This window comes from Cyprinus carpio, chromosome B12, assembly GCF_018340385.1.
Source record: "Cyprinus carpio isolate SPL01 chromosome B12, ASM1834038v1, whole genome shotgun sequence".
Taxonomy (NCBI): domain Eukaryota; kingdom Metazoa; phylum Chordata; class Actinopteri; order Cypriniformes; family Cyprinidae; genus Cyprinus; species Cyprinus carpio.
In genome coordinates this window covers 3,172,123-3,198,754 of record NC_056608.1, presented here as the reverse complement: position 1 = coordinate 3,198,754, position 26,632 = coordinate 3,172,123, and the positions used below count along the sequence as shown (strand labels likewise).

At 39.5% G+C, this 26,632-nt stretch overlaps 2 protein-coding genes and 1 pseudogene across 3 annotated transcripts; 2 read left to right on the top strand and 1 right to left on the bottom strand.

Moving 5' to 3' along the window:
- Positions 1-588: 588 nt before the first annotated feature.
- LOC109063883 (calcium-binding protein 5-like) lies at positions 589-3,272 on the bottom strand. Of its 2 annotated transcripts, XM_019080890.2 has the most exons (7): positions 3,227-3,272; positions 3,007-3,107; positions 1,851-1,881; positions 1,388-1,531; positions 1,194-1,303; positions 952-1,099; positions 589-872 (listed from the first exon to the last, which is right to left on the bottom strand). In XM_019080890.2, the coding sequence occupies exons 2-7, from the start codon at positions 3,040-3,042 to the stop codon at positions 844-846; spliced, it is 498 nt and encodes a 165-aa protein (XP_018936435.1). In that variant the 5' UTR covers positions 3,043-3,107; positions 3,227-3,272; the 3' UTR covers positions 589-843. The 2 variants fall into 2 exon arrangements, with proteins under 2 accessions (XP_018936435.1, XP_042590698.1); XM_042734764.1 differs by lacking the exon at positions 1,851-1,881.
- Positions 3,273-5,421: 2,149 nt separating this feature from the next.
- LOC109063501 overlaps positions 5,422-26,632 on the top strand; it is a 29,937-nt pseudogene continuing 8,726 nt past the window's right edge.
- Positions 5,555-7,897, top strand: LOC122139311 (dynein heavy chain). Its single transcript, XM_042736038.1, is given in 12 exon segments — positions 5,555-5,626; positions 6,080-6,288; positions 6,337-6,420; positions 6,457-6,510; positions 6,592-6,825; positions 6,907-6,930; positions 6,967-7,065; positions 7,097-7,246; positions 7,284-7,397; positions 7,429-7,578; positions 7,615-7,653; positions 7,690-7,897. Coding segments are annotated over 12 exon segments (1,437 nt in total).

Genomic DNA, 26,632 nt, shown 5'->3' with positions numbered 1-26,632 from the left:
TTTTTTTCTCTTTTCTGAGAATCAGCAGATTAATGGAGATATTTAGTTACTGGAAGTCATTCATAAATGATGCTGTGGAGTGTGCTGAAGAGATTAGGAGACTGAACCCAGAAACACTGAAACCACTGACAGAATGAGACACAGCGTCTGCAGCTGTAATCATATACTGGCAAAACAGATTCAGCAAAAGTTTGTTGTGATCAGGAGAGTGTCAACGCATTCGATTTACAGCGTGGAGCTTTGTAGCCAATCACAGACATATCTGTTGATCTCTGGAACGCACTGGCCAATCAGAGGCATGATCAGATTCAGAGCTTATGTTTCTCACACTCACGAATCATCTTATTATAATTAACAAAGTGTAAACATGACAAGATTGATTATGCAGTGTAGACATCATAACTTATTTTAATGTGAGATTGTGGAATAACTGTCTTAAATTACACAGCAAAAGACAGGACAAAATAGATGAAAAGCACCTTTAATAATTTACAAAAACCCCTCAGTGATAGATTCTGGATAATAATAACTATCTTATTAGATATTATATGGTGTCACGTTCACACACACACAAAGAGAAAACATCACTCCTAATTTTGTATTTTATTGAGCAAATATCTATTAAAAATACTGCAAAGACAAGTGTTATAGTATTAGACTCGTGATAATAATTTCACAGAAATATTGCACATCCATCATCTCTCAGATCAGTAGCTCTGTATTGCACTGAAAGCCTGACATGTTTGCATAGTTTATGGGGAAAGATCTTTCTGTACATTGCACTGATATTTAGGGACACGCAAGCTGTGTTTATGATCCTGCAGCGTCCAGAAGATGAATGTCTCAGCAGCTTGACAGCATCCTGACGAACTCTGCAAGAAGAACAGAAGCAGAAGAGCATTTCACACCAGAGTGAGCATCTGTAAGCGCTGAACGTGTGTCAGTTCTCACCTTCGAAATCGACCGTGCCGTCGCCGTTGTTGTCTGCCTCTCGGACCACGGCCTCGATCTCTCTGTGGTTCATGTGTTCTCCCAGTAGTTTAGCCATCGCGCTCCTCAGCTCCTCGGAGGTGATCGAGCCGTCGCCGTCCATGTCAAACTGCAGACCAGACAGAAGACAACCAGAAGCCCACTGCTCCCCGGCCCATAATGCAGTGCTAACCCTAACGACGCAGCTTTGGTTTGTCTCTCACCTCTCTGAAAGCGTCTCGTAGTTCCTTCACTCCGATCATGCCGGCTGTTTCGGCCAAAAGCTTCGGCGCCATTAGCTCCACAAAGTCTTCAAAGTCCACCGTTCCTCCCACTGAGAGACAGAGACACAGAAGACCTCTCTAAACACTGCAGTGCTTGCTCACAGCGATCGAGATAATACTGCGCCCGGCCGTACGGTTCATGCTGATGTTCTGGCCCAGCTCGATCAGCTCCATCTCCGTCGGCATGTAACCCATCGTCCTCATCAGGTTCCCCAGGTCCTTACAGCTGATTAGACCGTCTTTATCTTTATCGAATTCATTAAATGCCTCTCTCAACTCTGAGAACAAGAAAGGGTTCAGATTTTACATTACAGTAATCAACCTTATGCATGAAATGCTAATCAGAATTGTTTAAATAAATAAATACAATGTCTGTGATGTCTACCAATAGTTATAGCCATACATTTCTTCTTCTTCTCAATAATGATAATAATAACAAAACTTCTGCAATGTCCAATAATGTTTGTCATTCAACTCTGACATTCAGCTGTGACTATGTCTGTAAAACAATGTAAGTTTGTTGAAATAAAATGATTTTTATTGGCTTGAAGCATTGACATGAGTCCAGATGATGTGCCAGAGGACAGGTGTGTTTACCTTCGATCTCATCATCTGCCAGTTCTCTGTCCTGCAAAACCAAAAGCACAGGTCAAGCCTGTCAGGTGTGTTTCTGTCGTCTGCACGTCTCTCTGTCTGTTCAGGGGTTTGAGATTAATCTAAAAGGCCTGTTTTATCCTCATTTTGATAATGGCACGAATGCTTTTAAAGCAGTCACAGTGTGTGTCCCGTAAGCAGACGGCACTCAGTGGCATGTTTCATGTGAACTGAGGGTTAATAGATCTACTGCGTCTGATCACGATCATGTGTCTGTCTGCTGCATCAGGACCAACACAGACCATCTTCTGACTGCACAGCATTTCCAGTTTTTATCATATTTACACTTTTGTTATTATTATAAAATTAAATTACATAAGATAAAACATAAAAACAACTAAAATTTAATAAAAAATAGTGTAAATATATATTTTTAAAAATAAAATGAATGAAATACATGATTATTTTAATAATAAATTAAAAACAAATTATCACAAACACACATAAAACGTGCCATTTCATAAAAACAAAACATAAAAATACAACAAAAGAACATCATCAAAAATCACTAAATTAGATTTATTATAGATTTATTATAAAACTAAAGTAATGAAAACATAAGAAACATAGTTAAAAAATAAAAAGGATTTTTATTTACGTAAAGTGGGATAATGTGAAAAAGTAATAAAACACAAATTAACTACAATTGTCTAACTGCACACTTCCATCTTTCAAATACACACACACATCTTTAATAATAATAACAAAACTAATAAATAAAAAAACTAAACTAATATATATATATATATATAAACATATTTCTACAAACATATAAATTGTCTTAACTGTGTTCATGAACTGGGATGATGTTATAAACTAAACACAAATCCATTAATGACATTTTTTTAATTGCACACAATTTCTTCTTCTGACTTTTGTTTAAAAATAAAATGAAACTAACACAAATAAACTACAAAACATAATAAAAATTATAAAAAATTCAGTTTTAATTGAAAATTATAATTAAATTATAATTTAAATTAATTTGTCCTATGAACAAAAAATGTGTCTCGACTGTGTTTATAAAGTGGGGCAATGTTAAAGCTGTAAATACTATATAATGTTAAATATATTCTAATAACTATAACGGCGAACTTACGATTTTTGCTCCCCGTAAGAAGATGCATGCAGTCATATCTGTGAGTGTTGGGATGTGAGTCCAAAGCTGCTGTTACCACCAGGATTTACAACACCCTGCAACTGTAATGCATACGTTCATATAGCAGATGTGTTTGATTACAGATGTATGCAGCTAAACAGCTTCAAGTTAAAGTAGAGGCATATTACTTTGAAAGGTGAATGGCAGTAAGTGTGCTTACCCTCCTGGAGTGTGGAGCGGTGCGGGGCTTCTGGGGGACCGCATCGTGAGGGAGGGGTCAGACTGACGTCCATCTGGACACTGGACAGAATCACACCAACATCAACAATACACAGAAACACACCATCATCAGTCACACTAACAAAACCGTAAAGCACATCCCAGGGCTATTACTGTTAACCTTAACATTACGAAAAAAAACACAAAATAAATCAATAAAAAAAAATAATTCAACTTAAATAAAACTTAATAAAAACTATATAGACATTTAAAAAAAAAGAATAAACTGATAAAAAACGATAAAAATTACTAAAACTTTCAGTAAAACGAAATATAAAACCTAATTTATAAAATATTAAAGAAACTATCTTAGTATATCAGACCAAACCAAATACTTTTAAAATTACTGTTAAACAACAAAATGAAAGCTCAACAGAAACTATGAAATAATAAATATAATGTTTTAATTATTCTTGATTAGCAGCCATGTCAGTGAAGAGCATGAGATAATGTAAGAAAACAAAACAAAATATGAATAAATATTACAGCACAACACACTAAAATAATGAAGTAAAAATTATATAAATATTCATAAACATTTTTGGTCCTTTGTACACTTTTCTTTTTCTTGTAAGTTATATTTTATATTGCATATATCTTTATATATATATATTATGAACATTAATAAACTTTGCATAATAAAATAATTTTATTTTTATTTGTTATTATTTTTCCTAATTTGTGTTTTTCAGCACCACACAGAGAGGTTATGGAACATATATTTTAATATAATAACCAGTTGTGACTGTAAAACTGTAGATTTTGAGAAAGGTTTTAACCATTTTTATTTCTTCTTTCATTTGCATCTTCCACATTAACATCACAAAGGTACTAATAATATCTGAGAGATGATTTCCAGGAGCCTGCAGACAGACCCCCTGCAGCTTCTGCCAGAGCTCCTTCATCTGGCCACACACTTAACCCTTCATTAACTGTCTGATCGTCCACACTACAGTCAGCATCATGACTTCATACAGAACGTGATTCTATAAATCTATAGATCATAAAAGGAGTCTAGAGTACACATTAGAATTAACCTTCTGCATCGCACCTTCATTGTTTTTATGACAGACTCATGACCTTTAACTATTTACCTCGTTGCTGTTACATAAACGTATGGTTTCTTCTACAAATCATAGCCAAATTTCACAAATCTGTTTGCATAAGGGATTAGGCCTGGGGATCTGATTATTATTCCTCTGTCTGTTTTTGGGTGGGTTATGTAAGGAGACGCTGATATGGAGGTTTAGAGAGAAGGTGAGGAGAGGAGATGTTAACACAAGGATGAAGGACAACACATTTCATAAACGGATGAACAGATGATTCATGAGAACACTCTGCTTCCTTTAATGCCATCCAATGGCACTTTATTTCTTTTTTTAGAAGGCTATAATAAATATATTAAGTGTGTATATTTATTATGTGTATATAGATACAGACACATGCATGTTTATATTTAAGAAAAAAGTTACGTTTATATTTTAAATATATGTATATAGAATATACATTTTATGAATATAAATATTTTACAAATATATACTGTATGTGTCATCAGTAGCACAGGTATATTTGTAGCAATAGACAACAATACATTGTATGGGTCACAATTATACATTTCTCTTTTATGACAAAAATCATTAGGATATTAAGTAAAGATCATGTTCCATGAAGATATTTAGTAAATGTCCTACCATAAATATATCAAAACTTAATTTTTGATTAGTAATATGCATTGCTAAGAACTTCATTTGATCAACTTTAAAGATGATTTCCTCAATATTTAGATTTTATTTTGCTCCCTCAGATTCCAGATTTTCAAATAGTTGTATCTCAGACAAATATTGTACTATCCTAACAAACCACACATCAATGGAGAGATTATTTATTCAGCTTTAGGGTTATGTATAAATACATACTGAACCTCACTATTAATTATTTTCAAATGTTCGTGTGAACGACAATTAATAGTGTTTATATAAACATATAAATGCTGTCCTATATACATTTAATTTCTGAATATGCACTATCTTCTAAAGACAGGCTCTGCAGAAGAGCACAGGTCGAGTCTGCGCTGTAATGAAATGCGTATTTACAGAAGACTAGAAACCCTTAATTTGTGCTTCACCCGCACTTCCGGTTTCCGGTCGGCTCCCGCCCCGCTCCGCCATCATGAAGTCCTGAAGAAGAAGCGAATGAAAGAGGAAAAGAAAAGCAGGGCTGGAGCTGTCGATGACAGAAAGAGACGAACTGCGCGCGTGACACCGACGGCATGAGCAGGAGTGAAGGCCACACTCGCGGCGGAAGCGGAAAACCGGCCTGTGGTTTAAAGAGCTCGCTGACAGTCAGCTGATCGAGTCCGTTAACGGATCGCGGCGGAATCACACACACACTCACACACACACACATGAACACCGGAGATCGAGGTGTTAGAAGTGTATGGCTCGCGGTTTGAGTCGGTCGTGTGTGTGAAGAGGCGCGCTTCTTCTCAGCAGCCGCTGCTCGCCGCAGTGCACCACGGTAAGACCGATTATTAGTCTTATTATAACCTGTGACACACATATACCCATCTCTACATCTTCATCAGCCATCGAATCAAGTACTATTAAACCCTGTCAGGCCTGACAAAACAGTTTATTGGACCTTCATACAAAATACAAACAGAAATCCTGAAGATTGTTTTGTATAATATTTGATACTTCAGGTTTTGTGGCTCATACAGTATAATATCATACAGTATAATATCGATCAGTATTATATCATACAGTATAATATCATACAGTATAGTGTCACACAGTACAGTATCATACAGTATAGTATCATACAGTATAGTATCATACAGTATAGTATCAAACAGTATAGTATCAAACAGTATAATATCATACAGTATAGTATCAAACAGTATAATATCATACAGTATAGTATCGAACAGTATAGTATCAAACAGTATAGTATCTAACAGTATAGTATCATACAGTATAATATCATACAGTATAGTATCAAACAGTAATATCATACAGTATAGTATCATACAGTATAATATCATAAGTATAGTATCAAACAGTATAATATCATACAGTATAGTATCATACAGTATAGTATCAAACAGTATAATATCATACAGTATAATATCATACAGTATAATATCAAACAGTATAATATCACACAGTATAGTATCATACAGTATAGTATCGAACATTATAGTATCATACAGTATAGTATCAAACAGTATAGTATCAAACAGTATAGTATCGAACAGTATAGTATCGATCAGTATTATATCATACAGTATAATATCGAACAGTATAGTATCATACAGTATAGTATCGAACAGTATAGTATCATACAGTATAGTATCATACAGTATAGTATCAAACAGTATAGTATCAAACAGTATAATATCATACAGTATAGTATTAAACAGTATAATATCATACAGTATAGTGTCACACAGTATAGTATCATACAGTATAGTATCTAACAGTATAGTATCATACAGTATAGTATCTAACAGTATAGTATCATACAGTATAATATCATACAGTATAGTATCGAACAGTATAGTATCGAACAGTATAATATCGAACAGTATAATATCAAACAGTATAGTATCAAACAGTATAGTATCATACAGTATAATATCATACAGTATAGTATCAAACAGTATAGTATCTAACAGTATAGTATCATACAGTATAATATCATACAGTATAATATCATACAGTATAGTATCAAACAGTATAGTATCAAACAGTATAATATCATACAGTATAGTATCATACAGTATAATATCATACAGTATAGTATCATACAGTATAATATCATACAGTATAGTATCAAAACAGTATAATATCATACAGTATAGTATAGAACAGTATAGTATCATACAGTATAGTATCGAACAGTATAGTATCATACAGTATAATATCGATCAGTATTATATCATACAGTATAATATCAAACAGTATAATGTCACACAGTACAGTATAAAAACAGTATAGTATCGAACAGTATAGTATCAAACAGTATAGTATCGAACAGTATTATATCATACAGTATAATATCATACAGTATAATATCATACAGTATAGTATCGAACAGTATAGTATCATACAGTATAGTATCGAACAGTATATTATCATACAGTATAATATCATACAGTATAGTATCAAAACAGTATAATATCATACAGTATAGTATCGAACAGTATAGTATCAAACAGTATAATATCATACAGTATAGTATCATACAGTATAGTATCAAACAGTATAATATCATACAGTATAGTATCAAACAGTATAGTATCATACAGTATAATATCAAACAGTATAGTATCATACAGTATAGTATCTAACAGTATAGTATCATACAGTATAGTATCAAACAGTATAGTATCAAACAGTATAGTATCGAACAGTATAGTATCGATCAGTATTATATCATACAGTATAATATCAAACAGTATAATATCATACAGTATAGTATCGAACAGTATAGTATCATACAGTATAGTATCAAACAGTATAGTATCGAACAGTATAGTATCGATCAGTATAATATCATACAGTATAATATCTAACAGTATAATATCACTCAGTATAGTATCATACAGTGAGGACACGGAGCATGAGACTCAATATGCATTTTGCTGCAGATACTGATATTTCTAGAATGACATTCTGAAAATCTTGTAAATGATTGAGATGTCTTCTGAAAGTGCGTATTGTTATTCATCAGTATAATAATCATATGTTACAGTAAGAGGATACGAGACCCTGGAGCAGAAAACAGTCATAAATAGCACAGATTAGTAATATTCATCACTAAGAACTTCATGTGAACAACTTTAAAGATGATTTTCTCAATATTTAGATTTTTTTGCTCCCTCAGATTCCAGATTTTCAAATAGTTATCTCAGACAAATATTGTCCTCCTAACAAACCATACATCAATGGAGAGATTATTTATTCAGCTCTTATGAGCTACACAGACACATATTTAATTGATCAAACATAGTGCAGTGCAATACAATGATGATTGAGAGATAACGAAATAAACACTCCTCAAAAGCCTGATGATCATATTTGAATGTGATTTTTCAAAAACATTATTTATGGATAAAACAATCCTCAAGGCATTGATGTGTGCCTACAGAAACACCGCTGGCTCTGCACCGCTTCACCTAAACTCATCACTTCAGGGTTATGTGTCTCTAGAAGCTTGTGTTCTGCAAGTGAACATCGCTTGATTGTTCATCACAAAGAAGCACTAAGTCACTTTCACAGACTTTCACATTAAATGTTTCTCCTGATGGAAGGACCTGCTCCGCTCAATCCAGCAGCGGAGTCCTTACCATCTTCAAGAATCTGCTGAAAACACATCTCTTCCATCTTTATTTGACCCTCTAACTCTAGCACTCTCTATTCTAACTCTATTCTTTAAAAACTTAACACTTGTCCCTTTTAGACTTGCACTCTATTCATTTACTGCTTGTTATCTTTAAAAAAAAAAAAACGTATCTGTTTTCTTTTCATTTGCAAAAGCAAAAAAGACCTCTAACACTAGCTTGCCCTGTTATTTTTCTGTTCTAATGGTTTTCTTTATTATATTATTTAAAAACCCGTTGCTCCGTGTGCTGTTACGCTAACTGATCTTGTTACAGCACTTGTGTATCATCGCTCTTTTGTTGATTTTGATTGGTTGTATTGTCTGCTGAATGACTAAATGTAATGGATAATCAAGTAAACCTCAGTTGCTTCTGTCCAGTAAATACTTAACTTTCTTATTTATATTATCAAGATGTTACATTTACTTTAGAAATCTAATGATTTGACAGCAAAAAGAGACTTGAACCGAGACCTGATGTTTTTTCAGTCGTGCTAAACAGCCTTTGACAGTGTGAACTGACTCTCGGACGGAAGGCGTGTGGTAGACTCTGTACAACAGTTTTTGATCATTTTGATAATTTAGAGGCCTTATCAGATATGAGTGTAAACTTTATAGGGTTAACCCTGAAGTCACACAAGACTGTGAAAGTCATAGTTCCTTTTCCTGCGACACACTGTCTGTCCTCAGACTTCCTCTCTCCAGGTGAGTGTTCACCGTCTGTGCACAGGCGTGATCTTAACATGAATATGACTCGGAGCATCATGGGAAGGTGTGAATCTGAATTCTGAGTCAGGTGTCTGGTCCAGCGTCAAGCACAATTACTCTCATGCAATCATTTCAGTTGTGTCTGGTTCAGATCCTCGCTCTGTTTCAGTGGTTCTTATATAATGCACTCTGTTGCTTCTGCTTTATATAGAGCCGCTTGACTGTTCGTGAACCCTGTAGAGTGTTCTGCATATATCTGACCTTCGCTGAGACCAGACCTTCTTCTGAGCTGTGTAACTAGATGCATAAACCCAGTTAAATGCTTGAAAATGTTGTGTAGTTTAACTTGAACTGCATATTTGTTCTTGCACATCAGCATGTCTTCAGCTCTGTGATGAACAACTTTGATTTGTGCTTTCAGAAAACAGTCTATTTCTTCTGCTTGTACATGTGTGTGTGTGGTCACTGTCCTGCAGCTCTCATGCTCAGTTCGTAACACCCCCATTCCCTCGACAGAACACCAGTAGGGTTTTGCACTGGCTTTTGGACCAAAAATAAACTCTGTGACCAACAGAGGTTTATATTTCTCAAATGTGTTGTTCATCATGATGATCTTCACAAATATAATCAGCAGAAGTGGTAAGCTAAATGTAGATTGTTAAAGAACTACACCACGGTCACATGACTTCAACATCGCCACCGTTAAAGGTTTTGGAGAGGCTAGCAATAGCAAGCTAGCATTGAAAGCATAAGATCCCACCCTCACTGCAAATCACTCTCTGAAGCCACGCCCCCTCCAGAACACATGACCACACACAGCAGAGCAGCAATCTGATTGGATGAACAGCCTGCCACAGACAATGTAAATACATATAATTCACTTAGTGATTTTCAAAGAGATTTTCAACCAACATAAACAAAAATGTTTCTGAACCACATCACCTGCCCTGCCTTTAAACTTCCAACAACTCTTTCAGTCTTTATTTCAGAGACATTTTATCTGATCATGTCAGTTTGAATAGTTTACAAGAGCACTTTTATAAACAGTGAGGCTGTGTAAGTGATAGATGTAGGGTTAGGCTAACCCTTTTTATTTTATTTTAACCTATAACCCTATTTATTAATTTAGTGTTTCAGCCAATTTGACTGCCCTAGGGGGTCTTACTGATGTATTTTATGTCGTAGAATACATTTACATGCTCAAAAAGTAAGACATCTTGTTCACCACTGACTTTATTTCAGGCTTTTCACCAAAATCCCATTCAAAACCCCCACTGACTTCAGGACGCTGGAACTAGATGTGTTTAACCAACTCGAGACAGGCCTTCCCTGAGACCTCCTGGAGCTGTTGTTGATCAGCACTTCTAGAATAACAGTGCTGTTGATTTCTTCCGTTGGTGCACACCTCAGATTAGTGGTTCTCAAAGTGTGGTGCAAGTAGCACTAGTGGTACACAAAGCAATCACCAAATTAAATATAAATTAATGTTAAAGTGCCCCATTATGGTTAATGAATGGTTCATATTTTGGTTTTGTCAGTCCCCAAAACAAACAACAACAGGTTGTCATGCATGCAAGGTCAAAAAACAGTTTTCTTGTCTTACAGTATGCATTAATTTTTACCTTACTTGCTCAACGACTCCCAAACGATTCGCTCAAAGATGAATTTTTCCAAACCCCTCCTTTGCGTGACGCTAATCTGCAGTAATTGGTCCAATTGCATCATGCCTGTAACGCCTGATAAAGCAGTGTTTGTGAGCGCAGTGCTGCTTTGTGTACAGGGTTATGCTCCAAAAGGGGCACCTAGTGGCAAAGAATGAATTTGCGTTTTCATTCAGACCAACAAAGAACAAGAAGTGTGCGGGCACTGTGCTTCATGTTGAGTCAGCATGAAACGGCTTGGGATTCGGTTGAAAAACGACTCGTTTCAATGATTCAGAGTCGACTCTTTCTTTTGAGAGACAATAACTTTATACACGGTGCGCTTTCAGATTTAAAACATTGCAGGATTTTTTGCATTTTTTTTTTAATAAAATAACACATTGAATAATTATCACTGCATGCAGACATTTAACATTTGAGTTTTGGGCATTTAATGGTTTTTCTGGTAAATGTGTCGTTATTTGACATACTGTTTATCGCTTGATGCAGTTTAGTGGGATTTGTTGCATGCATCAACAGAACTGTAGACTGAAAGACTGATTTCTGGATTTAAGAACTGATATCAGTTCAACAATATGAAGATTGAGTAAAATTGAATGATTGATGGTCAGCTCAGCCCTACTAGTTACAGGAATTGGATAAAGTCTGTGTATGTGAAATACAGAGCATTCTTACGGGTTTCTAGCTGTGCTTAATTTTGATCGGATGCCCGTTCTGCTCCATATTTGCCCACTTTTGAAATGGATGGATGTTTCTATTATTGGTTGTTGGAATTAATTGTTAATGATTTGTTGAAGAAATGTAGGACTGGCCTTTTTTATCAGCTCACAGGAAGTGTTAGGCTGTCTCCTAGATTTGTGGATTCATGCTGTATGTATATCTGTGTCCCTGCAGCACAGAAGCAGTCATCAGTAGCACAGGTATATTTCTAGCAATAGACAACAATACATTGTATGGGTCAAAATTATACATTTCTCTTTTATGACAAAAATCATTAGGATATTAAGATAAGATCATGTTCCATGAAGATATTTAGTAAATCTCCTACCGTAAATATATCAAAACTTAATTTTTGATTAGTAATATGCATTGCTAAGAACTTCATTTGAACAACTTTAAAGATGATTTTCTCAATATTTAGATTTTTTTTGCTCCCTCAGATTCCGTATTGACAGATCTCGGCCAAATATTGTCCTCCTAACAAACCATACATCAATGGAGAGATGATTTATTCAGCTTTCAGATTATGTATACAACTAAATTTTAAAAAGAATTTACCCTTATGACTGGTTTTGTGGTCCAGGGTCACATATTGAAATCCTACGTACTACTTTGACCAACTATCAAAAAGCTGTGAAAGCAGCTAAATCTAAATATTTTTCAGACATTATATCAAGAAATTGCCATAGACCCAGGATTCTTTTTTCCACTATAAATTCTGTTATAAATTCATCTGTTGATTTTCACTTTGATGAACCTGCTATAGCTTGTGAAAGCTTTCTTAGATTTTTCAAAAATAAAATTAGCGTTATCAGACAGTTTATTCCTGCAGATTATGACCCCTCAGTCCCTCTAGCCTGTAGTTCATCTTTTAGTGAATTTGAACCAATCTCTATAGATTCTCTTCGAGAACTTAGTAAGCAATTAAAACCCACTATGTCTTCTACTGATATTATTCCAACACACTTATTTATTAAGATTTTGGATGCTGTTGGACCGTGTATCCTTTCTATAATAAATGCGAGTATCTCTGAAGGGACTGTCCTTGAATATTTCAAATGTGCAACAATCAAACCACTCTTAAAAAAACACAATTTGGATGTGACTGTGTTATCAAATTGTAGGCCCATTTCTAATCTACCTTTTATTTCTAAAATTTTGGAGAAAGTTGTTTTTAATCAATTGCTAAGTTATTTAGATTCAAATAGTTTGTTTTAAACTTTTCAGTCTGGTTTTAGGAAACATCACAGTACTGAGTCTGCCCTTTTAAGAGTATTAAAGGATATCTTGCTATCAGTTGATGCTGGTAACTCTGTAGTACTTTTGCTTTTGGACCTAAGTGCAGCATTTGACACTGTAGACCACAGTATTCTTATTTCCCGTCTTGAACACTGTGTGGGTATTAGCGGTTCTGTCCTGGAATGGTTCAAATCTTAATTGAATAATAGAACTTTCTCAGTTTGTGTGGATGACAAATCATCCTCTAAATCAGTGTTGACTTGTGGAGTTCCTCAAGGTTCTATCCTAACTCCAATTTTATTTTCATTGTATATGCTCCCGTTGGGTTCCATTTTTAATAAGCACAAAGTGTCGTTTTATTGTTATGCTGATGACACGCAAATTTATGTGCCTTTTTAAGCAAAATGACAACCAGAGTTTGAGTGCTTTAATTGCTTGCCTGTGTCTGATATTAAGGCCTGGATGTCTCTTAATTTTTTGAATCTCAATGGGAGTAAGACTGAGGCAATTGTGTTCGGTTCTTTAGCTGTATCTGGCAACGTACAGCAAATGCTGGGTGATCTGGCTGCATATGTCAAGCCCTCTGTAAAAAATTTGGGTGTTGTGTTCGATTCTGCTTTGACTTTTGATAAGCAAGTAAATGCAGTAGTTAAATCAAGTTTTTTTCAGCTCAGACTCCTTGCTAAGGTGAAGGGTTTTTTATCTATACATGCTTTTATCTCTTCTCGACTAGACTACTGCAATTCAATGTATATTGGTATTAACCAATCATGTATAAAACGCCTACAAGTGGTGCAAAATGCAGCTGCCAGACTTTTGACTGGCACTTGCAAATACCAACATATTACTCCCATCCTACTCTCTTTTCACTGGCTGCCAGTCCATTTTAAAATAGAGTTTAAAATTTTACTTTTTGTTTTTAAGGTTTTAAATGGTCTGGCACCTTCGTACCTTTCTGATCTGTTGAATTACACAGTCCAGCTAGATGTCTAAGGTCACTGAATCAAAAACTCTTATTGGTCCCTAGATCTAGGCTGAAGAGAAAAGGCGACCGGGTTTTTGCCATAGCCGGCCCTAAATTGTGAAATAGTCTTCCAATCTCTATTAGAACAATTGCAACAGAATCTCTTTTTAAAACAAGGCTTAAAGCCTACCTCTTTAAAAAGGCTTTTAGTGTATGAGCCAACAGGAGTTTATTATGTCTAATTATTATTCGTTTTTATGTATTTTGATTCTTTTTAAATTATATTGTTCAGCACAATGGTCAAACATCGTTGTTTTATTGTGCTTTATAAAAAAAAAAAAAAATATTGTCACATATTGTGTTCACTCCATTCCTATTTCCTCAGATGTTAATGTGCAAACTCCCTGTCGTGTGTGTGTGTGTGTGAAGACGCTGGCCATGCCGACGATTGTCCGGGCTGGGAGTCTCAAGGACCCAGAGGTGGCAGAACTCTTTTACAAGGAGGATCCTGAGAAACTCTTCACAGACCTGCGGGAGATCGGCCATGGCAGCTTCGGAGCCGTCTACTTTGTGAGTGGCCTTTAGACGTTCAGAAGTGCAGCACAGCTCATTGAGCAGAGATGAAGCGACTGTCTGTGCCTCACGTGTGTCTGCACGCTTCTTACAGGCCCATGACATCCGCACCAATGAGGTGGTGGCCATCAAGAAGATGTCCTACAGCGGCAAGCAGTCTAATGAGGTGAACAAACAAACAACACAGTGTTCCTACACCTTTAGTTAAACAAAGCAGTGTGACTCTGATAGAATCAGACTGCAAGAAAACTTGAACATCATGCAGGTGGCTTTATGGAAGAAGATGATGGCTCCGTTCCAAAACCTATTGAGCTGCCTACCTGGAAAGCCTTTTTTAGGTATCATAGACAGACTTCTGACACCAAGGACGTTTGGTTTGGATGCAGTTCGCCTCTCAAAGTATACACTGTTTGAGTGAACACAAGCACACTGGAAAGTAGAGCTGCACAGTTTGGGGGAAACTGCAATTGCAATTTTTCTGGTTAAATTTTAAAATGCAATTAAAAAACGAATTCAAAAAGAACAACTGGTTTGTTGTGCTTGTTTGTAGGGCAACATAATTTGGCCAAAAACAAGAAATATCAGCAAAATAGTTCAGTCTGATAATAGATTTACTAAATATTTATAAAATAAAAAGGGTTGCATTGTTAACTTGGCTACATGCTAACATCGAGCTCTATTGAGATCAATAGTCAGTCATGTTGCGTCTTTCTGCAATTGAAACACTGACAGAGCGATTACATGAGATGGTCATTAATGTATATTTTGCGTTAACTCGTAGTAAAGATGAAGGGATGATCACGCCGACCCGAGGTTATAGTTAGGATGCTGCCTATGTAGGCTTGAGACAGGAAAGCAGCTCAGTTCATATGCGGTCATAGAGTACCGTTTCTTGTGTTGATCAAGTTCTGTTGTTTGTGAGCCCCAGCATTGTATTCAAATTATGCAAATCACTCAGCGTCTCTCCGGCTAAAATAGATGGTTGTGCCATTTAAACGCTGGAAACGACTCCCTTCACTGTGCCACAGCTCACGCCTCATTTGCAGTCTCACCACAACACATCTGAAAGGAGCAGACTTTTGCTTGTGTTTCCCACACTGGCATAGACCAGAAATGCCGTGTTTGAACCGAAGGGGCGCAGAAGGGGCAAGAACTGTCCCTTGATTGTTCCATTGTTCTCTCGTTCCTGCTGCAGAAATGGCAGGATATCGTCAAAGAGGTGAAGTTCCTTCAAAAGCTGCGGCACCCCAACACGGTGGAGTACAGAGGCTGCTACCTGCGTGAACACACAGCATGGGTGAGTGCTCCTGTGTGTGTGTGTGTGTGTGTGTGTGTGTGTGTGTGTGTGTGTGGGAGGCTCTTCACAAGCCTCACTCGGGGGAGAGAAGGTACTGACCCGCTAACACTGCTTCCATCTACTACAATAGCGGCCCCAAACGCACCACTCGTCACTTTCTTTCTTTCTCTCCACCGTCCTCTCTTCTGTGTCTGTCACTCATTGTGCTGGTTTTCCTGCAGCTGGTGATGGAGTACTGTTTGGGCTCGGCCTCCGATCTGCTGGAAGGTGAGTGAATTGATTCTGGAAGCACGTGGATGTTCAGAGCCGTTCGTCGGATGCAGAAGTGTAAAATGATGCAAAATCAAAAAACAGGATCCTGTTGTTTTCTTCCTCTTTCCCTCAGTGCACAAGAAACCATTACAGGAAGTGGAGATTGCAGCAATTACCCATGGTGCATTGCAGGGCTTGGTGTACCTCCACTCGCACAACATGATTCACAGGTACAGAGACGCTCCATTCTTGGTTTTAACAAAAGCATGGTGCAAAATAGGTGTGTGAGATACATATTGTGTTCAGTAATATTTTAACTGTGTGGAAGCTGACATTAAGAAGCAAGAGATGTATCACACAAACATTGTTTTTTCCCGAATATCAGCAGGATTCTAAATGTGATATTGACTTTATATACCGGTTCTTAAAAACTAGACGTCAACAGTGCGATTTACATTTTACACACACTATTGTCTATTTTTACTCACATTAGCAAACTAAACAGTTCCAGACAGTCGCAATAAGGGTGCTTTCACATCTCTAGTTCGGTTCATTTGGTCCGATCCAAGGGCAAACAATTATACATTGTAGCATTTTTCAGCTTTTTTGGTTCCTTTTCACACCACACCTGATTGCTTTGGTCCGAACCAGTTGAAACGAACCAAAATGCAGTCACATGACAACATCCACATCACTCATTGGCCATGACGTATTTCCTAAACTGCTTTTCGATTGGTCAGAATTTACGTAACATAAGAGGAAAAGCCAGCAAACAACACGGAGACAACACAACTATGGAGAGATGACTGCGCGGGCTGGTTTTGTCCCTGGCCATAATCTATTACATTGTTTGTATACACCACAATATGCAAACAATACATTTCTATAATGAAGCGCGGATGCGGCTTGAAAACAACGTTCTAATGCACTGCAAACGGCGAGCGGGCATCGCTCGTAACTTCAAGCGGAGGCGAGCTTCCACGCTAAAGCGCAAACTGTCAACAAACACACACAAAAAAAACTGTCAACAAACACTTCCTCATCCCATAATGCACAGCGCAGCTGACTACGGCAGCTGGTTTAGTCCAAAAATGATCAGTACTTTTTGCAGTTGGGTCTGTTCGAGGTCGGATCACGTTCTCACCACAAACGTACCGCTCCAGAGTTCGTTTGAAAGCGTACCGAGACCACCTCTTCAAGCAGGTCTCAGGTCTTGTTTGGTCCGCCTTTGGTGCGCATCCGAGTGCGATTGCTGCTTTCACACCTGCCCAAAAGAACCACACCAAAGGGGGAAACGAACTCTGGTACGATTCAACCGAACTAAATGAGGCAGGTGTGAAAGCACCCTAAAACACAGATGTGATTTGTTACTGAGTGACTCTGTCTTAATGAATGAATCAGTGATGTTAAAGGGATACTCCACCCCAAAATGAAAATGTTGTCATTAATCACTTACCCCCATGTCGTTCCAAACCCGTAAAAGCTTCGTTCGTCTTCGGAACACAATTTAAGATATTTTGGATGAAAACCGGGAGGCCTGAGACTGTCCCATAGACTGACAAAGAAATAACAGTGTCAAGATCCAGAAAAGATATGAAAGCATCATCAGAATACTCCATCTGCCATCAGACGTGTAATCTGTGTTATATGAAGCGACGGGAACACTTTTTGTAAGTGAAGCAAACAAAAATACAGACTTTATTCAACAATTCCCTTGTTAACAGTCTCCTCTGTGTCTCTCCATATCACTGAATATGGTGTGTGCTCTTCTGTGTCCTCCACACCAGAAGGATGCGCTGTTTTATTTAAAATCAAAGCTAAATACACGTAGAAACAGCGCATCCTTGTGACACAGAAGAACATGCAGCATACGGTGATAAGGAGAGTTAATTATTAATTATTATTCAGTGACTCACTGGTGAAGGCGTTTAGTTTCATATTTAATTTTTTTTTTTTTAATCGTTTTACAACAATATTGTATCTCAAAGCGTTACGCAGTTTCAGTTGCAGTGTCGCAATACATCCAAATACTTCTTTAAATGCAGCTTCTGTGCCACTTCTGCAGTGTAAAAATGAATTCTGTTGGTGCTTATTTCATATGCCTGTGTCTTATTATTGTAATTACTCATTGTTAATTTCTTAATTTGAAATAAAAGATCTCAAGTCAAGTCACCTTTATTTATATAGCGCTTTAAACAAAAAAGATTGCGTCAAAGCAACTGAACAACATTAATTAGGAAAACAGTGTCAATAATACAAAATGACAGTTAAAGGCAGTTCATCATTGAATTCAGTGATGTCATCATGCAGCTCAGTTCAATTTAAACAGTAACTAACCAATAAACAGAAATCAGGTTATAAAACATTGCTCATAATGGCACAAATGCCCCTGGAAATCAGTTTTAGGTGGCAAATGTTGTCCCTTACTAACCAGTGCACAGATTATTAATATGGAAGTATTGGGAGTGGGCTGTCAGTGACAGGCCTGAAACAGTCAAAGTACCTGGCCCTGAGTGACAACGAGACACTAGCTGTGTTTCTTCCTCTGTAGGGATGTGAAAGCAGGGAACATCTTACTGACAGAGCCTGGCCAAGTCAAGCTGGGAGACTTCGGTTCCGCCTCCATCATGGCTCCTGCCAACTCCTTTGTGGGGACACCTTACTGGTACAAAAACACTTTAATGAAGTGGTTTACTGGGAGGTTAGATGGGTCTGGGCAGGTATGAGTGAGTTGTGCTGTGTTTGCAGGATGGCTCCCGAGGTCATCCTCGCCATGGATGAAGGCCAGTATGACGGGAAGGTAGACGTGTGGTCACTCGGCATCACCTGTATAGAGCTCGGTGAGTGGTCTCTGCGGTCCAGAGTAGCCTTGGGTATCGGTTCAATTACTGATTCCTAGTTTCCATTCCAATAAGATGAAAAAATATATATATATATATAAAATTGAAGTCAGACATTTAGATGTCAAACATTTATTCTGTCATTTTACAAAGATTCTGTTGCAGCTGAATAACACCAGAATCAGCAGCCTACAGAAGAGGAACTTTTGCCCATGCTTTTAACAAAAATAACACCCCTAAAACAACTAGACTAATATAAATGTCAAATATTGAAATGTTAAAGAGAAGTAAACAGTCAGTAATAAAATAGGAACAAACAAATCAATTAGCAGTAGCGTAAATAAATACAACTGAACCAAATTTCAGGTACAGAAACTGTAATTAAAAGTTTAAAAACATTGCTGTAGCAAATTAGCTCAAAAGAGAAATGTGTATAAATAATTACAATTAATTATGATTAATTACAATGATTTATACCAGCTGCCAGTAGTAACTAGCAGAATTAATCACAGAAGCCTCTCGAGGGTCAGAAGATGGTCATCTGCATGTGTAACTGGACTGGATGCTGATGCAAAGACTACTAAAGATTCTAAGAACACTAATATGCTGCATTAGTATCAACACATAATATAAACTCTCAGTTAGATCATCCGAAGATGAATTCAGAGACCAGACGTGGTGTAGGTAAGGTTACAGGAACGAGTGGTTCTATCAGAAGCATGCATAAAATAGTATACAGTACACAAGAACAGTATTAATATACACCGTGACCTGTTTATTAGGCTGCTGTCTCTTTAGTGCTGAAGGCACGCAGATCTAAAAGTACTGCACATGAGCGCTTTCTCTCTTATGTTTACGTTCAAGGAAGACAAAAACGGCTGTGTTTATGATGAAATATGAAAGAAGCCAGTTCTTTTCTGCAGTGAAATGCACGGAGACCGAGCTGTTCTCTTTTAACGTTTTAAATCACATTAAAATGTGTTGTGGAGAATCGAAATGCACGCGTCTTATCGAATACCTAGTTCTTGGAAATATGGAACCGGCTTCAATACGCAACCCTAAAAAAAGAGAACACAGTGCATCTCTGGTGTGGAATGTACCTTTCTTCAGAGTCTGTGCAGCACATTAATGGCTTGCAGACAATAATATTAAATTACTGTTTACAGTCTTATTCTTACAATGCAAGCCTTGCAGCTAACCGCCTGCTTGTTTCCTTTTCCTCTGTTGTAGCGGAGAGAAAGCCTCCCTTGTTTAATATGAATGCTATGAGTGCCTTATACCACATCGCCCAGAACGAGAGCCCGGTCCTGCAGTCCAGTCACTGGTAGAGGCTTCTTTCCATTCATATTCCTCAAGCGTTCTGATGAGAGATTGCAGAAAAATCATCTTTAAAGCCTAAAACCATTTTCTGTATGCTGTTGAAAATACTTAAAAAAAAAGCATTTGTCATTTGTGTATAATTTAGTATTGTGTACGAATGCAGCCTTTCAATGTGTCTCAGTTTGGTAAATACTACTAAGTAATTACATTAAGGAATAGGAGTGGTGATACAATCAAGATATTATATCATGGTATGAGGGATTGTGTTTTATAATAGCAGTATATGTAATAATTTTATAGACTTGTTTATAATTAATTACGGCTGCCTTTTGATTTGCGTATTTTGTTTCCTGACCTCTCAGGTCGGATTACTTCCGTAATTTCGTAGACTCGTGTCTGCAGAAGATCGCCCAGGACAGACCTACCTCTGATGTGCTGCTTAAAGTAAACGTGTTTTTAAAGACTTTCTAAACATGATGCGGTCCAGACACTGCAGTTTAGAGACGATCCTCTGGGCTCTGTTTCTCCAGCATCACTTCCTGAGCCGCGAGCGTCCGGTGACGGTGGTGATGGATCTGATCGCACGCACTAAAGACGCTGTGAGGGAGCTGGATAACCTGCAGTACCGGAAGATGAAGAAGATCCTCTTCCAGGAGACACACAATGGCCCCGCCGCCGAGGGGACCGAGGAGGAAGAGGTGCGGAGACCTTTCAGACTGTCTTGATGTCAAATATAAAAAAGGAGAGCTGGTTTTCAGGGTCTTTATTTTATTTTTCAGAATTCTTCCCTAATTCTTTAATACCTAATAATGCACACGCTTAAACTTTTCCTTTCAGCTTTTTATTTTTACCAGCTGTGACAACTATAACCTGTTTATTATTTTATATTTGTTATTAAACGCTAGACTAAAGATGCCAATAACCAACAACAGAACAAATATAAGATATCAGTTAAATAAACCGTAGTGCCGTAGTTTTTTACAGTAAAGTTTAATCTGATGCACTTAAAGAGCACCAACCCCTTATCAGTGACCAGATTGATTCTTAATATTATCTCTTAGACGGAAATATATATATATATTACTATTGCAATAAATGCTTTGTAAAATAAAAAAGTATTCAAGTTACTACAGTAGTAAAATTATAAAACTTGTCTTAGTTTCATCAAGCCTGTGTTCTGGAGGAGAACTGCAGGGAAATGTTTCTGTGACAGTAGGTCTGCAGATGCTTCTCATCACAAATCTAGTGAAATTCGGCAATCACGTATCCAGAGATGTTGCAGATGTGACGTCTCAGTTGTTTAAAGCGCTCTGCTGTGTTAGGATGTGGAGCAGTACCTGCTGCGGACGGGCACGGTGAACAGCATGGAGAGCTCCCATTCGCTGCCGTCCATGTCCATCAGCGCCAGCTCCCACAGCTCTTCAGTGAACAGCCTCGCGGACGGCTCTGATGACAGCGGAGAGATGGCCATGATGCAGGAGGGAGAGCATACGGTGACCTCCAACAGCTCCGTGCTGCACAAACCACTGGTACGGCTTCGTCTGAGCCCCTGTGCTGGAACACTTCAGTGCCCTCAAACCACACTTTGGAATAATCACCTTTTTTTTATGTTGTTGAACAGTCTTTTATGCTCACCAAGTCTCAAACATACAAAACATTTCCCACATCATTACTCCAGTCTTCAGTGTCACGTGATCTTCAGAAATCATTCTAATATGATCAGTTATTAATAGTTGTGTGTTTTTTTTTTTTTTTTTTAATGTCTTAATTTTCCCAAACTTGGTAGTGTGTCACGGTTTCCACAAAAATATTGTGCAGCACAACTGTTCTCAACATTGATAATAATCAGAAATGTTTCTTGAGCAGCAGATCATCATATTAGAATGATTTCTGAAGATCATGTGAAACTGAAGACTGGAGTAATGATGCTGAAAATACAGCTGCACATCACAGAAATACATTACAGTTTAACACATATTCACATAGAAAACAGATGTTTTACATCAGAATAATATTTCACAATATTACTGTGTTTGTGTTTTTGGTTAAATAAATGCGGCCTTGATGAGCATAAGAGGCATCTTCAAAAAACATTAAAAGTTCTTGATTATTCCGAGCCTGAATGCACATTTGTCCCCCACAGAACCATGAAAACCTCTACGATGACCCGTACCAGCCGGAGGTGGACTCCCAGCAGCAGGGCCCCTCTGGGGGCCGCCGGCGCAGGGGACGGGACCACTTCGCCACCATCCGCACGGCCTCGCTGGTGACCCGTCAGATCCAGGAGCACGAGCAGGGCTCGGCGCTGAGAGAGCAGATGTCCAGATACAAACGTATGCGGAGGCAGCACCAGAAGCAGCTGATGGCTCTGGAGAACAAGCTGAAGGCTGAGATGGACGAACACCAGCTGAGGCTCGACAAAGAGCTGGAGACGCAGAGGAACAGCTTCAGCAGTGAAGCAGACAAACTCAGCAAGAAGCACCAGGCCGTCCTGGAGAAAGAGGTGAGTGAGCAGACCACCCGCGATGCCGAGATAGACCGATAGAAATCAGGTTGTGTTCCTCACTCCTCTCTCGTCTCAGTGTAAGAGCGCTCTCACAGAAGAGAAGAAGTTCCAGCAGCACATCTTGGGCCAGCAGAAGAAGGAGCTCAGCGGCCTGCTGGAGTCTCAGAAGCGTCAGTACAGGCAGCGCAAGGAGCAGCTCAAAGAGGTACGGCGGAGAGAGATCGCCTCCGCGCCGCTCGCACGTGCTGATGAAGCTTTCTCCTGTGTGCAGGAGCTCAGCGAGAACCAGTCCACCCCGAAGCGGGAGAAGCAGGAGTGGCTGGTGCAGCAGAAGGAGTGTCTGCAGCAGCTGCAGGCGGAGGAGGAGGCGGGTTTACTGCGCAGACAGAGGCAGTACTACGAGCTGCAGGGCCGCCAGTACAAGAGGAAGATGCTGCTCGCTCGCCACAACCTGGAGCAAGACCTGCTCAGAGAGGTACAGAGCCAAGAGACCGTCAGCTTCAGTCCTCTTCAGACGCTCTGTTTGCAGACGTATTCACTCACATGCAGTGCTTCCCACAGGATTTTCCCCATATTTTCGTTAAATGCACTGTCAGAGCAAAATTAAGAGCTTCAGCCCCTTATTAGTAAACCAAATTGGGCTTTTTTTTTATTATTTATTATTATTGCATTGTAAAATAAAAAAATATATTTCCTAATAGGAATATAAACTACTGTTAGATCATGCCTCCACGCCGGAAATATCAGATCCAGCCCCGGACACCAGATCCTGTCAGAAAACATCTGTCTGCATTATAATCAAAAAATAATAAAAAAAAAAACCAATTAACAGCAAATCAAAACAATTCTCATAAATGAATAAATGGTTTAATTAACAAATAATTAATAAATCAATTAAATGAAATGAGTACATAAAATGATTTTAAAACCATTATTATAAATGATTGTATGATTAAATTGAATAAATGATTTTAACGGAAGAATGAATGAATATAAAATAAATTAAAACAACACAAATGTATGTTTGCTATCTTGAAGCAAAACACAAGGTTTGCATTTGATGATCCTTCACTACTGAACTTTACAGTAGTAAAATTACAATATTAAATGACAAAAAATAAATTTTTGTGTATTGTTAAAAATTATGCGAGTGTGAAAAAGCATAACTGTGGTTCTCAGATGCACCTTGAACTCTCAGCACATGCAGAGATACGCTGCTCATGAGCCTGTCTCTTCTGAATGAACACACTACCATGCTTCGCTGTACAACATGCAGCGCGTCAGACTTCTATTGCCGTTCACAAACAGCCAGCGAGTGTGTTCCTGAATGACTTCCACACCGCCAACACTTTCCAAATTAACACATACTCGTTTATACATGGCCACGGTTTCTAACCACACACCTCTGTTTGTCCCGCCGCAGGACCTGAACAAGAAACAGACTCTGAAGGACCTGGAGTGTGCCATGCTGCTGCGGCATCACGAGTCGACTCAGGAGCTGGAGTTCAGGCAGCTGGGTCTGGTGCAGCACACACGGGCCGATCTGATCCGGACGCAGCACCAGACCGAGCTCACCAACCAGATGGAGTACAACAACCGGCGCGAGCAAGAGCTGCGGCAAAAACACGCCGTCGAAGTCCGCCAGCAGCCCAAGAGTCTGAGAGTGAGTGCTGGGGAGGGGGAGGAGCCTAGCTGGGAGGGGGAGGGGCCTAGCTGGGAGGGGGAGGAGCCTAGCTGGGAGGGGGAGGAGCTTGAGACAGAAGGGGTGGGGGACAGAGGAACAGCTGAGTAGAGATGGAGAACACATAGACGGGGATGAGATGCAGCTTCAGGAGACAGTGGTAGAATCAGAAGGAAATGACCCACACGAGACTTTTACTGACCGGTGCAGAACAGTAGCAGAGCAGTTAGATGATCCGCAGCAGGATGAGGACAAACTTGATCCCAGACGAGTAGAAGGCCATCCTTGGGACGACGTCAGCGAATCAGAGTGTGAGGAAGAGGACAGAGGCGTGGCCGACGGATATCCGTCAGAGCTGATGCCCGCCCCTTCCTTTGAGCTCCACCCTCTGGAGCGTGACGCGGACGAGTTCTACTTCCCAGAAGCGCTGGAAGAGCAGGCTCCTCCGCCGGTCTCTTCCTCGCAGCCGTCGCTTGCCTCGCTCTTCTCTCACGCGATCTGCCTCGCGCTATCGCTCTCCGCCGCCATGCGTCCGTCCATCCTCACCCTCCTCTCCCTCTCCGTCTTCCTGCTGTCCCTGCGCCGCTCTCCTCCGCTGCCGTCGCTCGCTTCCGTGCTTCTCTCAGGTGAGCTGGCCTTCCTGGCGCTCGTCTTCTCTTACCTGTTCCTGCGCTCCTGCTGCTCGCTCACGTTCTCCACGTTCCTGTCGCTGGCCTGCTGGGGCTCCGGGCTCTTCAGTCTGGGCTTGTCTTTGAGCTTGGGGCTCTGTTACGTCCCGGTGGCCTTGATCTGGGCGTCTTTTCTCAGCTCGCCGTCGCTCTTCCTCACCCTCTATCTGCTGGTGGTTCTGGTGCTGCGTCCGGCCAGGCTCTTCCTCCAGAGCGCCCCACGCAAACTCAGTCGGCTCTGGATGCGGGTTCTGTTCCGTCTGCCGAAGCCATTGTTCGCCGTGTGCCAGTCGCTCCTCGGCGGTCTGACCGAGCGAAGCCTCTATGACATGTTCCCCAAAGCTGGACGCAACTGGGCCGGGCGCCAGTCCAGAATCCCAGTTCCTCTGAGGAGCCTCGGAGCGGCGTATCAGGCCAAAAGCAGATGCTCCGTCTTGTTTGCGCGGTGCATGCTTTTGGGGCGACGGTTCGTGCGGCGGCCTCTCAGCACTCTGACGGACCTCGCTAACTCCGTCGTGCTGCGATTAGCCCAGCGTTTGCTGAAGGAGCTGCCTCAGACTCAGCTGAGACGCCTGCAGGCCTGCGGGATCCTGCGCCGAGAGAGAGCCAGCAAGCTCCCGCTCCTCCTGCCTCGAGCTGCGAGGGAGCAGCGGAGGAGGCGGCGGCGGGAGGAGCGGGAGAGGATGTACGGGGAGGAGGGGAGGTGGGAGGGTGTGTGGAGGAGAGCCCCGTCAGGGAGGAGTTTTGAAAGGAAAGGTGGTGCCTTGGAGATAGATGCAGACGCAGGTCGCTCCGCTCACATCACTCCGTCACGGGCCTGTTCTTACAGCTGAAGAGAGGGTTCACACATATTCAACATTTTCCATCATTTACTCACTCTAACAAGACTTCGGTCAAATTAAGATGTTTTTCATAAAACCTGAGAAGGTAACCGGCAACAAAAACTTCCAAAAAGGAAAAACAAACCCATATGAATCAAGCCGTTGTGTGCAAGTCTGCTGCTTTAGAGGATGAACAGATTTAATTTAGTCTTTTATTCACACACACACATTCAGCTTATACATATTTGATATGCCATGTGCCAGCAATCAGCTCAATTCTTATGGATTCATTTTGTGATAAACCTTTTCGATCTTCTAAGTTTGGGTTTCCTGCACTCTCGGTGGAGGGACAGAACTCTTTCAGGTTTTATTTATAATGTCCAGTTGTGTTTGAAGATGAACCAAAGTCTTCTGGGATTGTAAAGGATGACAGAATTTCCTTTTCTAGGTGAACTGTTGCTTTAAGATTAATGTTTTGTTCCAGCTCCCTCGTTCCCTGTCGCTGTGAACGAAAGCTTCAGTCGATTATTGTGCTTTTTGTAAAAGTTTCTCTTAGAGTTAATATATTCTCAAATAGCGAGAGCTATATGTGTCTATATGGTGATTGTTGAAGCCATGTCTGTGCAATCTTGATTTAGTTTTTTTGTTATTTTAGTTTGAAGGGGGTCTTAAATTTCAGCGATGATATTATATTGCAGAACCAAAATGGGCCTTT